Source organism: Schistosoma mansoni, chromosome 2, assembly GCF_000237925.1.
Source record: "Schistosoma mansoni strain Puerto Rico chromosome 2, complete genome".
In the NCBI taxonomy this organism is placed as follows: Eukaryota; Metazoa; Platyhelminthes; class Trematoda; order Strigeidida; family Schistosomatidae; genus Schistosoma; species Schistosoma mansoni.
In genome coordinates, this window is record NC_031496.1 from 3,176,051 (window position 1) to 3,193,473 (window position 17,423).

At 36.2% G+C, this 17,423-nt stretch overlaps 1 protein-coding gene across 1 annotated transcript in view; it reads left to right on the forward strand.

Annotated features, from left to right (window-relative positions):
• Positions 1-17,423, forward strand: part of Smp_133980 (hypothetical protein) — a gene marked incomplete at both ends in the record, with an annotated part of 42,276 nt that overhangs the window by 11,892 nt on the left and 12,961 nt on the right. The window contains 5 exons of the mRNA XM_018795344.1: positions 162-483; positions 2,175-2,297; positions 11,796-12,066; positions 13,686-13,986; positions 15,845-16,145. Coding sequence (XP_018649666.1) covers positions 162-483; positions 2,175-2,297; positions 11,796-12,066; positions 13,686-13,986; positions 15,845-16,145 — 1,318 coding nt within the window. The remainder of the gene's footprint in view (positions 1-161; positions 484-2,174; positions 2,298-11,795; positions 12,067-13,685; positions 13,987-15,844; positions 16,146-17,423) is intronic.

The following is a 17,423-nucleotide window of genomic DNA, read 5'->3' on the forward strand; positions in this document are numbered from 1 at the left end:
TAAAAAGATTTTGTTAATTTAGAGATGTTTTTCATCATGGGCTTATGTTCTGCTGTCTTTGGACATTTGCTTTAATCGTTGACTTGGCTATTTCAGTATGTAGCTGTATAGTTCTACAAGTTGACCAAACTAATTTATATATATTATAATTTGAATTCAAGGAAACTTTGATGAATCATTCAGTGGAAAGTAACTGCCAACTTGTGAAGGAATTCAATGAAAATAATCATAATAATAATGACGAATTACAGTCACCTTTAGGAAATAAGCAGCATGATTTATCTTCATTGAAGACCACATCTGTATTGAATGCTGTAGAAATGAATTCTTTATTACACACAAAAGATAATATACCTAAACAAGAAATTTCAGCTATTCAATCGTCAACATGTTCAAAGGATTTGTCTCAATTACCTTTGAATGATTTTAATGAATCAGAAGGAATGTGTTATATTGTAGATGGTGTGCTTTCATCAATACAAGGTTAGTTGTATTATTTATGATGTGCAATTTTCAGTTTAATTAAAATTTATATACCTAATCTAACTAAGTCAGTCAGTCAGTCGGTCAGTCAGTCACAATGTGGAACTTCGTACGTACGTACATCAGTTCGAGTTGCCATACCACATCAGTACAGAGATGCAGTTGTCGATTCAAATACCATAGTGATAGAAGTAGTAAGAGTACAAACAGTAATCAGAAAGATTAGGGTTTGAAGATGTTATTCAAGGAGTATAATCCAGTGAAATTTGGAAAGAGAAAAAGGACACAAATAATTCAGAAGATTAGAATTTGGGAGAACACAAAGAGTGGATACACCTTCGCCATTGCAAACGATTTTGAGCCATGTCATTCAAGATCTCTAACCATCGATCGCTATCATCTCGTGGATCCCAACCAGGTAGTCTACACCTACCAACATGGCTCAATCCACTTGTCAGCGACTTCATGGGTTTGTGCCACATTTTGGTCTGGCCGCCCCTAGCTTTCCTCCAATCTACTCTTACACCATAAAACATTGCACGTCGGGGCAATCGGTGGTTAGGCATACGTAACACATGTCCTAGCCATCTCAACCGATGAAGTTTCACTGTGTTTGTATAGGAATGAGTTATTGGAAGATCGTTTAGGTAGAGTTGTTGTGTTGTCTTACATTTTGTAGACATGTTCGTAAGACCATTGTTGTTCCCATGCCTAACTCGGTATTAACTATATACTCGGAAACATTGAATCAAAGATGGTTAGCCAGTCAGTCGTAATCAAAGTAGAACCTGGCGAAAAAGTGAATTGGCTTAAGTTAATTATGCCTAATACCCCTCATGGACGAACGTTGGCCGCCTACCAGGATTCCCCATCTAACTCTGTTCTGGGCAATCCTTTCCAGTTGTTTACAGTTGCTATTCATTCTTTTCATGTCTTCTTCAAACTCGCAACGTAATATGTTCCTTAGTCTTCCTCTTTTCCTTTCCCCTTCAGGATTCCAAGTTAGCACTTGCCTCGAAATGCAGTTTGATAATTTCTTCAATGTGTGTCCTATCCACTTCCAACGTCTTTTGCTAATTTCCTCTTCAATTGGGAGCTGGTTTGTTCTCTCCCACAGTAAATTGTTGCGGATGGTATCCAGTCAACGGACATTGAGTACTAGTTCTCTAAATTTCATCCCCGTGCAGTAGAACTGTGTTGACGTCCATATTGAAGATTCTGACTTTGATATTGGTTTGGAGACAGTTGTTTTAAGTTCCATATGTTCTTCAATCTTATACTATGTAGTCATACCAAATTAACACGATGAGATGAAATTAACAAGATGTATAACAAATTATTTTACAATAATGTAGTAGGAATGATAACGAGGATGACTAAACCTGCGGAATAGGGTTCCAGAATGTATATTTGAAGGTATACTGGTATACAGAAAGATAAAGAGTGAATCCATCTGTGCAGTTGTGATGGATTCTGAACCACGCTACTGAAGATTTCCAACCAATGATTGCAGTTATCCAACTGCATCTATTAACATATTTTAATGCCAGTGACCGTGACATACCATGGTTCTTAACTGTTCGATCAAGCAACAGTACTCATCAATTTGTTGTTGTTGTTGTTGTTGACTGGATTCTTAAGTGTATTAAGCCTCATTGTATACTTATTCTTGGTTTATTTTTTTATTATAGATACAAATAATTACTCAGCTATTACAACAGTAACACCATTAAATGAAAACATATGCTATCAAAATGGTTTTGATGCAGAATCGGAAGGTTGTAGAAGTAGTGTTATAATGGATGAAAATTGCGGTAATGCACTTTTTTCATAATAAACTATTTATTTATGTGTATTATTTATTGAATAGTTGAATTCGTGTGTCAATTAAAGCTAGACCACAATGGAAAACTTGGAAGCACTGGACGACCATTTCGTCCTAGTACGGGACTCCTCAGCAATGTGCATCCACGATCCTGCTCATGAGACTCAAACCCAAGACCTTCAGTCTCGCGTGCGAACGCCTAACCTCTAGACCACTAGTGCTAATGTCTAGCTACAACCGATCGATGAAATTGCGCCACCGCCTACCATTTTCTTCACAACAGACCCGATTGAACTCCACTGGTTACTGCTTCTCACTAGAACTCCTGGAAATACCTCTTGAAGCTGTTCAGTGCTTCCCCGTTTTGCACGTTGGTCTAGATTTAATTGATTCATGAATTCAACCGTTAAATTACTATAATATCCACGAAACCTCTTTCTGAGTATTATTTATTGTTAAGTTCACAATTATGACTTACTGTGGAAAGCTTATTAAACATACAAGATCAAGTTCGGATTATATAAACTTTAGTTAAATCAGATTTAAGAAATGTCGTCTTGAACATACATTAGTCTCTATACGGGATCCTTTCAAGGGCTTTCACTCAAAATTTGCGTGATATATAAGGTTTCGAATTTTTCTGAAAAACGGTATTATCACAGAAAATACCAACCTCGAATCTTAAGGTGTCTATGAGTCTTAAACTCTGTTAAGGGGGAAAATAAATTCCATTCTTCAATAAACGACTAGAACGAAACGATAACGTTTACTATAGACTGGAGTCCATCACATGGTTGTCTAAAACACCTAATAGTTCTAACGAAAGGAATTCACTCAATTGTTCATTGGAAACATATCAGCTGCTTGAGTAATTAACTTACATGATGAAGGCTAAATAATGAAAAAGTGAAAAGTGGTATGATAAGTAATAAGAAGGAGTGAAATGTCGTATTAAAATGAAAATGTATTAGATTAACAATCCATTGCAATACGTAAATACAATACGTTACTAGTTCACATAATAATTCATAAAAACATAAACTACTAAATATTTATAAGTAGTGTATTGTGGTACACAAACGTGAGCAAAATAAATGTGCATAATGTTATTTCTGTGGAGCAATTTTATGGGTTGGTTGTAGTTAGACACTAACACCGTTAGATCCCGGCCTACACCATCAAACATTACACATCGGCGCAGTCGATGGTTGGACATACGTAACACATGTCCCAGCCACCTCAACTGATGAAGTTTCACTACTTCATCAAACGATTTGCCATCCTTATCTAATATCCATTTCCTAACAACTGCATTACTTACGCAGTAGTCCCAGGATATACAAGTAATGCTTCGTAGACATCTGTGATCGAATACTTTATTATTTTTTTAAAAACATACATATTGGTACAAAAGGGCACCAGATACATATGCGCTACACAAAATAATGAGAATGAGAGGAGAAAGGGGGAAGATGCGTATATATAAAAGAATGATGGGGGGAACTGAAATGTACAACCTGAAGAACTCTCTCAGTTAAGAAAGTTATAACCACCCTTTATGAAGAAAGTAAAAGAAAGTGACAGCAGGATCGCCACTGGCTTCTATTCTGAGCCATATCTGATAACGTCTCTAGCCACTGTGTTGCACCATCTCTCGGACCCCAGCCAGGGAGTTGTGAAGGTCCAACAGAAGCTAGCCCTTTGCAGCTTTCTTTCATACCACGACACCATGTCATAAACTGGCCACCTCTCCGCTTTTTCCAACCAGTCCCAGAGTCGGCAAATAATGCACGATGTGGAATTCTCTGGGAAGACATTCGTAGAACATGTCCAAGCCACGGAAGTGGATGTTTCAAGATGGTGACACCAATTGAATTATCGTCTCGGCGCCCGAACACACGATGCCGAACCTCTGCATTACTAACATGGTGTTGCCACTGGATGTCAGCAATTCTTCAGAGACAACACAGAGAGTCGTCTAACATCCTCAACTCGGAGAGGCCATGATCGAATACTAATAGCCTACGAATATCCTCTACTCTTACCGACCATTTCATATTTCATTATCATTTTAGATAAAGAAGTTTCACCTTATTGTTATGATATACATAATGAATTTGATAATTTGTTCATAAAAAATACGGATATAAAAATGAATGAAATTTCCGAATCGTTTACATCCTCTATACAAAGTGGTATACTGTCAACCATGACAAAAACCACAATATCAGCAACAACAACAACAAATAAGATAAATATTTGTAAAACGGTAAGTCTTTTCAATTTATTGATTTAAATTCAATTAGTATTGTTTGTTTGAATCTTCTCATCGATGTGTTAGGATTGCAACTGGTCAGTTTCTAATTGGCACATGTGCATACTGTGCGTATTGCCTCGATATAGCCTTATTTCACAAGCATTGTAAGCAAAGATGGATAGTGGCTAGCAGTGGAATCCAGTTTGACGCGCGTTTCGTCCCGCTTGAGACTCGTCAGCTGGATATACCTGCATCTTAGAGTTGATGTTCACTCTGGGACTCGAACCCTGTACTGTTCCACTACTAGCCACGATCCATCTTTGCTTACCTATCTATTGATTTATTTTTTCAGTAGTAACTAGTAGTAAATCTAAAATAATTAAAAATTTTCCATCAAATTCCTTATTTTATAGTTAAAATCATTAGTCAATTGAAGCTAGACAACCATTGAAAACTTGGAAGCACTGGACGGTCGTTTTGTTCCGTTGTAGGAACCTTCAGCCGTCCAGTGCTTTCAAGTTTTCCATGATGGTCTAGCTTCAATTCACTCATAATTTCAACTACATAAAATTACTAAAAATCTACACAAAACCCCCCTTTCTGATAAACTTCCTTATTTATTAAGAATATTTGTATAAGAGCATACGTAAATGTCCCAGCCATCTCAACTGATGAAGTTTCACTACTTCATCAATCGATTTGCCATCCTTAACTAGTACCCGTTCTCTAACGACTGCATTACTTACTCGGTGGTCACAGGGACATATTATTACATTTGATTTTTATCCATCATAAGTTTATTTTATTACTATGTTGAAGATGGATATGATGAACATGGTTGTAGTAGCAATACATTGTTCTATTTGTATCAGTTGAATTTAATTCCATGGAATATGAACTGTAATTTTAGCTTTTATTTATTTATTTATTTAAACACATAAATATTGGTACAAGGAGGCACCAGATATATATGCGCCGCACAAATCTCATTTGATTTGTGTGCGGGCTATGATACTGCCCAAGTGCCCAAACTGAAGCAGATGGTTTTCTAAAGAGGCCGCACCAGGAGCCTATGACCTAAAGATCTGATCCACAGGACAGTGGAGCATCGTAAGGAGATGCAGTCCCATGGCAGCCGGTGACCAACGATTGATTCATACACCATTTGTTCCCTCAGTATATTGGAGCCCATGTGCGTCATTGGTTTGTAATCAGGGTTTTCCAACTTCCCTAGATGAACTTTCGATTTCCACCAACCCGGTTCAAGCGCCTGACATTCGCTTTTCGTCGTGTCAATTTCTTAAACAACAGTAATGACACAAGAAGGCAGTGAGTATTACTTCCCTGACAGAGGCTACGTACGTGTGGTGATATGAGAGCATTTGGAGAGGGAGAGCGTACTCTCCCGACTCTCAGCCGTACCAGGGCATTATTTCCTATAATTATTGATCTAGAACGGGAAAGTATTCTTACACATGAAGACGATATTTATTATATTCTGTTGTCATTGCTATGAAGTGGTCAATTTCATACAGTTAGATAAATCTAATACTCACTTCGATTGTGATATATTTGAAATGTTATAATTGTTCCATTACAGTTATATCAATTTGTATCTTATTTCTTTTTAAAGACTCAGAATGATTTGTTAACTACTGAATGTAAATCGGTATCTGATGGTATGAATGTAGCATTATCTAAAGTTTATCCTTCAATTTTGTCTTCTGGAATACAAATAGTTACTCATTATACTACTCATAATTCGCCATATCTACACTATGCTACTTCCAAGATTGAATCAAACAATCTACCTGAATACGTACCTTCACAATATAGTAATTTATCTATGATTGGACACGGATCATCTCATTTCAATCATGTAATACGTAGGTCGAGTTAAACGATTAATTTACCATTTTTGTATACGTACATGGATTAAGATTAATTGTAAATTGTGCATATTTTTTTCCTTAACAACACCCTACTTCCTGAACACATATATGAAAACATCTGAATTTAAGTGTTTAGGACATAGATTTCATCAATAGAGGGTTGTGGAGATTGTTGAGTTTAGATTGATATCATGAATGGATCAATGTTAGACTATCATTGAAGTCCTGGAAGTATTTGACCGCTGTTTAATTGTAGACAATGTGGAAAACTTGAAAATCATCAGTAGTGGTCATATTTACTTACTTACGCCTGTTACTCCCAATAGAGCGTAGGCTGCAGATCAGCATTCTCAACCACATTCTGTCCTAGGCCTTCCTTTCTAGTTCTATCAAATTTTTGTTCATTCTTCTCATATCTGTCTCCATTTCTCGTCGTAATGTGTTCTTTGGTCTACCTCTTCTCCTTTGACCTTGAAGACCCCAGTTGAGGGCTTGTCTAGTGACGCAATTGGATGATTTCCTCAATGAATAGTGATGATAGAAATCAAATATTTTTGATTAGTAAATATTACGATTGTCCAAATTGACGTACTGCGCCTATTATAAATGATATGATCTATAATGAATTTCACTAGAACAAGAGCGTTCATCAGTTAATCTTTTGCTTAGTTCTTAATATCCAACTGTATGATTTAATATCTTTATATTCAATTCCTTTTCCTCTTATGTTTTTTTTCTTATGAATTAGGCTAACTGATATGGTAACTAACTCACTAGATCCTATGGTGTTTATATTGTCTTTTTTTTCTAAACAGAAACTATACATTAGTTTACAAAACATGTAATGAATCAGTATTACCTAGCACTTTTGTGGTTGAACTATTCAAAGAGAAATGTCATCATGAATGTTAAGTAGTTTATGTGTCAAGAAAGGAGATAGGAAATCGATTTATAGAGTAAATCATGGGAACAGAACAGGATTACCACTGTCTTGTATGCTGTTGCAGCCTAAACTTTTGTTAGTTAGATTATACTACTTTTTTGTTGTTAGTAATACAATTAACAAAAATAACTACTTACTAAGTTAACTTTTTCAGTTTGGTACGATTTTACACTACTAAATTTCTTTCTTTCAAAGTCGTTACATTTCAAAGTTTTTTCAATTTTGTTTCTATTTAAATCTTAACTGTTATTGGGCTGAGCTAATATAGCCTTTCTGAGAGGTTGTACGTTGTTATTTTAGTATGCTATAAACGAGATATAAACTGAAATACATAAGTAGACTGAGTCAGTGCCCTTTCAGATATAGTTCCCTACTCGTTTTATCCTAATATTCACGTAATATTTCTGTAGCCAATGTTTCGATGAAAAAAAGTCTTTTCTTCCAGACATAGGAACATGGTGAAGCCTATTTGGCCCTTCTGAAGAAGAGCGCTTCATGGAAGCACGGCACAACTGCCGAGGCTCAAAAGCTGTTTTTTCATTGCGTACGCAGAACCATTACATCATTCATTCATTCTTTTATTTTTTTAGGGCAAACTCGTTTTTTCCTTCTTTTTGAACCAGCAATAACTATGCAATGATTCTTTGTAGCAATCGTAATCATTTGTGGGTATAGGTAAAGTGATTGATTAGGCCGATATCCACCATCCGTGTTACCGCTCACGTTAGTACATGGGATAAGTGCCATGATCCAGGAAGCCCGATGAGGACGTGTGAGTCAGGTTTTGCCTCCCATGTTTCGATGAAGTCTTGTTAATTTAACTTAGAAACTGATAGAGATAATCTTTGATAGATTGTTTCCCTTAAATGGCAAAAGAATTTGGAAACAGTTTATTTATCTTGAATAACTATTAAATCCAATACTGAGTAATCTCTACCATTGTTTTTTTAGTTTCGGTTATGTTTATCTTCAAATGAGTTGTCAATATGTCCATATCATATCATTATGCTCACTTACTTACGCCTGTTACCCCCTGTGGAGGAGCATGGGCCGCTCACCAGCATTCCCCATCCAACTCTGTCCTGGGCAATCCTTTACAGTTGTTATTCATTCTTTTCATATCTGCTTCTATTTCCATGCATAATGTGTTATTTGGCCTTCCTCTTTTCCGCTTCCTTTCCGAATTCCATGTTATGGCTTGCTTTGTAATGCACATTAGTGATTTCCTTAATTTATGTCCTATTCACTTCCAACGTCTTTTCCTAACTTCCTGTTCATCTGGAAGCTGGTTTGTCCTCTCCCATAAAACGATGTTGCTGATACTATCCGACCAGTAAATGTTGAGTATTTTGCGTAGACAACTGTTTATAAATACTTGTGCCTTCTTGACGATGGATGTAATAGTTCTCCACGTTTCAGCTGCGTACAGTGGGACTGTCTTGACGTTCGTATTGAAGATTCTCATTTTGAAATTAGTTGACAGTTGTTTTATCATATTAATATTTATTCAAACGCTTAATATCATGATGGGAAAAAACTTTTCTTTGTTTAGGAAACATACCAACTTCTCTCAATGTACTTAGTCAGACGGATACATCTTCAATGAAACCAGATTATTGTCTTTCATTTAGTTCTGTTGAAAATAAAGTTCCCCGAAATAAATTTCATCAAACTAAGATGGTCAGCACTGAGAATAATGATATACGTAAACTGTTCCATATACCTAAAAATTCTACGGTAAGTTAAAAATAAACATGAATGATGTTTATTTATTGTTAGTGTTTTGAAAAGTATTCATTGGTTGAATATATCCTTTCTGAGAATGAAGGTTGATTAAATTATTTCACTATTTAGGGTCCATTTTATGCAAATGCACTTCCCGATACATAACCACTTCCTTACTTACTTACACCTGTTACCCCCAATGGAGCGTAGGCCGCCGACCAGCATTCTCCAACCCACTCTGTTCTGGACCTTCCTTTCTAGTTCTATCCAATTTTTGTTCATTCTTTTCATGTCTGTCTCCATTTCTCGGTGTAATGTGTTCTTTGGTCTTCCTTTTTTTCTTTGGCCTTGAGGATTTCAAGTGAGGGCTTGCTTTGTGACGCAGTTAGGTGATTTCCTCAATGTTTGTCCTATCCACTTCCAACACTTTTTCCTGATTTCTTCCTCCTCTGGAATATGATTTGTTCTCTTCCACAGTAGGTTGTTGCTAAAAAACGCTAACCGGAAAAAATTACTCAAAACAAAAACACTTGAATTTAGATTTATTATGTATAATCAACAAAGTGAGTTATGAAGTTGAAATCATGAGTCAGTTGAAGCTAGACGACTATGGAAAACCTGGAAGCACTTGACGGCCGTTTCGTCGTATTATGGGATTCCTTAGCAGTGCACATCCACGATCCCACCACACGAGATTCGAACCCAGGACCTACCAGTCTCGCGCCAGAGCAGTTAACCGACTCATGATTTCAACTATGAAAATACTGAATTCTCCACAAAACCTCTTCTGAGTTATGAAGATTGTTGGTTTTAAAGTGTTTTTATTACGAACTGACTTAAGTTTAACTATCTTTGAAAACTAGGAGGGAGTGATATTTGCTTTCTTCTACTATGTCCTATAATTCTAGTGAGAATCCATAATCAATGAAGCTTAAATGTGTCATACTTCAGGAAAATATCGTCAGTGAGGATAAATAATTGATTGCACAATATTGCGAATGAACTATAGGGTAGGAACTCACTATGAGATCCAAAACCCCAAGGTTCAATTCTTTAGAAAGAGGTCGTGGAAGTATACCGCTTAAGGGCAAAATTATTAACGTCGATTTTCTTTCTCAGCCTATAAAACATGAACTTTTACCAATACCCATTTATGATCTATGAATAATTTGAAATGTTAGATTTTAGACGATAACGTAGATAGTGTTTATTGAGTATAAATGACTAAGTAATACAACGAAAATGTTATTATGTTTAAAGAGATTACGAGATCATCTAAAATCAGCGAACGGAATGAAAGATCAACGGAATAACTACAAGACAAGCTAAACTATTCGGATGTTCTCCAAGCTTGCTAACTAGTAGGAATAGATCTGGTTCAGATGAAGGTATGGCATATTCCGCAAGCAGCCAGAAGTACTAAAACAAGAACACAACTCAAGTATATATATATATATATATATATATATATTACGCCTGTTACCCCTCATGACGAATAGAGCATCGACTAGGGATCTCTCAGTAGCTCTGGCTCAAAATTTCTTTCTAGTTTTTCCCATGTTCTATTCTTTAATAGAATTGTATTAGGTTTTGGATTGAAAATTCTGATGTTTCCATTGGCAGATATTTCTTTTGATTTCCAGACATTTTTGAAATATAGGGACACTTCATTTGTTTACCAATCTGTGCCTTCATATCTGCATCCGATCCCCCTTGTCTATCAGTGATACTGCCCAGGTATACAAAGGGTTTAACCTCAGAGCTTTTCTACCAAGTTTGATTTCGTTGGTACTTGCAGCGTTGTATTCTAGGATCTCACTTTTTCCTTTGTGAATATTTAGGCCTACTTTTGTGGCCAGACCTTTTCCTGGGAAGTTCTCTACGACAGTCTGCAGTTTCTTTATGCTGCTGTCGTTGGTGGGTGTGTAGTAATAAAAGACATTCAATGCGATCCCTTTCCTCTTTGTTTTAGAGGATGCTTTAATGATCACGGAGCTACAAGATTCTCATTCGTTAAGAGCTTTTTGCGCTTCTTTGAAACTATCCATGCAAACCCTTGTGTTCTTTATGATCAGAGTACAGAAACAACTCTAGTCTTTTTGTTCATATTGTGTCTTGTGGGTTTCACTTATTCCAAACAGATCATTGTTGCATCTACTGGTCTCTTCTGCTATTCAAATGGTCCTTCCGGTCTCATGCCTTATCTAGATACTCACTATATCTAAATTATTTGTTTCTCTAGTTGTTAAAAGAGGCAGCTGACCCGTTATTCCGAAGAACCTCGGCTTTTATCATGCGGCGTCATAACTCTTCTACGTAAAGATCGTTCAACTCTCGGAGCTGATCTTAAATAATTAAAATGATTTTTTCTGGTTCGCGTCACTTTAGCGGAGCTATTTTTGTACTCAATCGTCCTTTCCTGGACTTTGGTCAGGGATTACCCCAGGAAAGGATCCAGGTATATTAAGTAAACAACTTATTCAGTATATCTTTAGTGTATTTTAAAATACATCTTTAGTGTATTTTAAAATACCTTTTAGTAGTATAAACAATTTTATCTTTGTGTGTCATATTTCAGAGGCCAACTGTTGGTTTACCTTCTTTTAATTCGAGTAAAACAAGTAAAGATTCACCTTCAGTATGCCACCAGCATATCAACATATAACACAGGAATTACTCCTTGTGCGTTATTAACTCAAAATATGAACGTTCAACGCAATGAAAATATCAAACCTCGTGAACATTTGACATGTGAACATCCTTTATCTAGAGATGACTTTGAAACAAGTTCAGTTATATTAAGTCCTATCTGTCCTAGACAACCTACATCAGATCATAATCATCGAACAGTTCAAAATGATGTAAAAGCATACAAAATGAAATGTAATTCTACACATTTATGTAATCATTTTGAAGATAATGTTAAGAAGTTCGATACCAAGTTAGGTAAGATCTACATCTTAATCATATTCTGATAAATGGTTAACATATTGATATTATTTATTCGTTTTTGTTATGTACTTCGTCATGAAATAGGTTGTATACATGTATACTTGTGAACAGTTTTTTGGGACATCAGTGAGTGAGTCAGTTTCAGTTTGAAAAGGACAGGAGGCTTGATGGCCTGTGTTAGTCCTGGCAACTTCATTTTATTCACTTCATAGTAACTTGACGGCCGTTTCGTCCTATTGTGGGCTCCTCAGCAATGCACATCCGCGATCTCGCCTCGCGAGATTCGAACCTAGGACCTATCAGTCTCGCGCCAGAGCACTTAACCGATAGATCACTGAGTCGGCATTCAACGGTGTTAATGTCTAACTTCAACCAATCCACGAAATCTGAGAAACCGTTCACCAATTGTCTTAAGTCAGTTGATATCTCTATAACAGACGTGGTTGAACTCCACTGGTTACTGCTTCCCACTAGAACTCCAGGACATGTATCTTGAAGCCAGTCACTAGTGAGCATATTTGATTATTATCAGGAGTTTTTGTGGAGATTTCAGTATTTTCATAGTTGAGATCATTAGTCATTGGGATTACTAACTCCTTGTTAAACTGATATGTCCATCTTTTTAACAATTCATTTATAATCCTATTAAGACAACTGATAGAAACCTGATTTTATACTGTAAGCTTTTAGCTTTCCAACATGAAGTGGATACATAAACATTACTGAAATGTTAATTATCTACAATGTCTCAGTAATAAGACGATCAAGGTTAACCTGACCAATAAAGAAAATTGTAGGTAGGAATAAATAAGATCGTTTAACGTTGAAGATACCACCAGAATTGTAGTTTGACAACTCTTTATAGTAGCACCTTGTATAATTAAATCGCGCCCACCCAGTGAAATCAAAAGTCAGAAGCGAGGAGGTTGGGAGATATATTTGATAGATTATCAATATATTTCTAGGAGTGACTGATCTAATCTGGCTAGTGATCGCAAGAGACGTTGCGCACACCGTTCCAAACCGTGATCTGGTACGGATGCATGACCGAGCGCCTTCAGTTGAACGAGTCCACTAAAACTAATGTGGTCAGCATTTAATGTCGAACACGTACAGAGCTATTGATTTTAGGGAATAATTTACAGCTACAACGTGTAGTATATAAATGGAATGATAATGGAAACAAGATATTAGATCTCAAAGAAATAAACATAACTATAAAGAATAAAACAAAAAGAACTCTGATATAATTGGTACTCCTTTAAAAGAAAATATTTCAGCAGAGTAATTAGTAAACGAACTGATCTATCGATAATACTAAGTGCTCGCGCGCAAAACTGATAGGTCCTGGGTTCGAATCTCGCGAGGCTGGATCGTGGATGCGCACTGCTGAGGAGTCCCATAATAAAACGAAACGGCAGTCCAATGCTTCCAGGTTTTCCATGGTGGTCTAGCTTCAATTGATTCATCATGTAATCTATTAACATTACTATGGAATCCACAAAACCCCTTTTGATCTATGATCATTGTTTCTTATGTATTCATTTTTCTAGTTCAGACCACAGATTTTTACGATGAAAATGAATGTACATGTCATAATACCTACAGAATTCAACCGGATAAATTCAAAGATTCAGGGATTAAAACATCGTCTGAATGGGTTGAAAAACTACTTGCTTGTCATACAAAGCTTGTCAACAATAAGAAACATACTGAGGAAAATATCAAACTTAAAATGTCACAATCTGTTTTTTTAACTCCAAGATCAACACTTATAGCTCAGTTGAGATATATACTATTAAAGCAAAAACTTAAATTATTGCATACTCGGGATGCTTATTATTTAAGAAAGCGTATAGTGAACCATCTTGAAAAATTTTTGGAACAAATAGTTTTATCAAATACACCAGTAAGTGAAAAGTTGTTTGTGTTTATGTGAAATAGTTGTTTATTTTAATGTAGTCAATATATTTTCATGAGAACTCAATCCTTATAAGCAAAGATAGAAAAAGGCTGGCAGTGGAATCCAGTTGGATGCGCGTTTCGTCCTACTTGGAATTCGTCAGCCGGATGTAAGTGCATCTGAGTTGATATTCACTCTGGGACTCGAACCCACTTGTTACATATGCCTGAACACCGATTACCACGACGCACAATGCTGACTAGTGTTGGGGATGGTTGGAAGAGAGTTAGGGGCGACCAAACCAAAACGTGACATCAGTGCTTGAAGTCACTAACTTCTAGTCTGAGCCATGTTGGTAGATGCAGACTACTTGGTCGGGGTCCGCGTGACTATCGTAACCAATGGTTGGAGACTGTGCGTGACATGGCTCAGAATCGATCATTATGGCGTTAGTGTATATACTCTTTATCTTCCCTTAAACCTTGAGATTAAAATTGCTTCATAACGTTCTTCCTTCCTATACTATATCCTTATATACAACCTTTCTTTTGTATATTACCACCACTAAATTAACTTCTTCATCTTGTTGTGCTAACGAGGTATGGCAACTTGGATCGATGCATATATATGCCTGGTCCTACATTGTAGCTGACTTACTGAACCCAGTACCGCTCGCTTTAAACACCATTGAGTTATTCACTCAGCTACTGAATCCTGATAGCCACTTGCTTGCGCAATGGGATAAAGTTTAAATTCACTTGGTCTAGTTTCAATTGATTCATGATTTCAAATATGTCAAAATAACCATATTAAATTAATACAACTTTAAATACTATAAAGGATAGATCTGTTATTGTTTCTAGTTACCAACCAGTTTATCCCGTTAAAATTATTCACCATAAGACTTTCAACGTCGATAAGTAACCTAAATTGATTTTCAGGAATGAGGTAACATTTTTTCTCATTGAAACTTATTAAACTGTTTAAAACATTTTGAACATTAATATTTTTTTTACAATTTGACATTTAGGGGGAACTTAATTCTCCATTTTTATGTAAATGGTAGCTTTGGATTTCTGTAGTTTAATCTATTTTCTCTTACCAAAACTGTTATGACTTTATAAAAAAATAGGACGTATACCAATTTGTTATTATTTTATGTCCTGCTTTAATCACGTGATTTATTCATTAATCACAATACGACTTTTCCAATCTTAGCACTATGCCAAAACAATAGCGTTCGACCGGTATGAGCAGTCTAGCGTCCTTATTGGTCCTTTGTACGCCTAGCCCGTCCAGTTGAGTCCGAAATACCAACTACAGCTTCTGTTATGAGAATCTTTCATTTCAAGCATACTCTGTTTATATACCAATCAAACAGACCACATCATACCATAAAATAGAAAATAATATTTGTACAAGATCAAGCCAAATGTGGCTGTGTCTATTAGTTGCTGCCTCCCACATTCACAGCTTCATTTGGCTAAACCTTGTACAAATGTTATTTTCTATTTTATTGGTACGATGTGGTTAGTCTGTTTGTTATATAAATTCATTATCATTGAAATACAAGTATTCATACCGCAGAGGCTGTTCTGGACTTAACTGGCTGGGATAGGCAGAAAGCAGGACTGATAGTACTCTCGACTGCTCGTACGGTTTTCGTGTTTCACTGTTCTAATCGATAATTTGCTGCTCTCTAATTGGCGGTCTTATCACGTTCAGATATTAACTGGGCATCCACTCGGCCACAAGTTATAAAAAATAGTCCATTAATAGATCCCGGAAGTTACCTGTACTTATGTTTCCACTAGGATATAACAACTTATAATATATTTGTATGATTTTATTTTCATTATTTTAGCCTTTGTCAAATTCTGTACCTGATGATTGGGATACAGATACGGAATCTTTATTATCAGATTTATTTGAAAAAGATATTAATTTAGATGATAATCAAATGAATAAGTTCATTCCTATATCAAAGGACTTGAAATCTGAAAAGAATCAAAAATGTAGATTATCAAGTGATGAATACGGAGAAGATGGACGAATACACGAGAAAGTGTTGAGCAAACGATCATCCTCATGTGATGGAGAAATATGTGGTAGAACTTCTCAATTTGAGGTGGCACAAAAAGATGTTCAAAAGTCCGGCAGAACAAGTAACTAGAACATTTTCAAATTAAAGTACCTAAGCGTGTTTTTTTTCTAATATCTGTCATTACTGCAAGTTTGTTTTGAAAGAAATTAGTAAAACCTTGAAGATGTACAACTAGAGTTGACTACTCAATTTACCGGGGGTCAACTGAGGAATTCGCATTATCTGTTTAGATGTCAATGTCGAGCTTCTAAAATCCTTTGGGCGAGACTAAACTTTATGGACGACCTTTGAACGAATCTTAAATGACCTTGAGAAATATTAGTCAATCAGAAGACAGTTAGTATACAGTAAAAATATATTACAAAAAAACTAAAAAATTAAAGCGGATACTGTTCTTTTACATGGCTCAAAAACTTCTCAAGGTCAGATATAGGTTTAGAAGTTCTAAAATCATAGTGCATACGGTACAGGAACTCATCCATATGGCTTCATAGTTGTCGACCTCTGGAGCCACGATAAGGTCTCAAAAATTCTTTTAGCCTCGACCACATAGCTTCAATGTTGTTGGTATGGTATAGGGTTAGGGTCTTAACCTTAATCGTGACCGAGCGAAAAAAAAGTCATTTGAGTACCACAGTCACATGTATTGGAACTCCTTAATAATCACTTCTCTTGTAGACGCTGAATTATCACGTCTTCTGTAAAATCCTCTGTAAAGCGATCATACGTAAGCATCAGGTACCGAACTTAGCTCCGTAACCTTGAAAGCCCGCGAAAGCTTCTGATTGGCTCGTCCACAAAATTTAGTCCCGCCGTCTAGTGCTTCCAAGTTTCCATTAGTGGTCCGATATTGATCATTTCATGATTTCAATTCAAACAAAATAATCATTTGTTAGACGACAGGAATAGGAGAATGGAAAGTACGAAACTGTGATAGTTATTCTTCATTTGATTAATTCGTATACTTTTAGTAGATATTCATCAAAACCAATCGTTCTATGAAACTTTCACCCAATCGTAATTGTAACCTCTGTTTGTTTGTTTTTCACTCATTACTCATTGTTCTACTAGTTTACAAATTGAAAATTAGCAATCAGTTCTTTGTGTCAGGGTTGATTCAAATCACTATTATTGTGTTTCATACTTACCCACTTACTTACGCCTGTTACTCCCAATGGAGCATAGGCCGCCGACCAGCATTCTCCAATCCACTCTGTCCGCAGCCTTCATTTCTAGTTCTATCCAACTTTTGTTCATTCTTCTCATGTCTGTCTCCATTTCTCGTCGTAATGTGTTCTTTAGTCTTCCTCTTTTCCTTTGGCCTTGAGGATTCCATGTG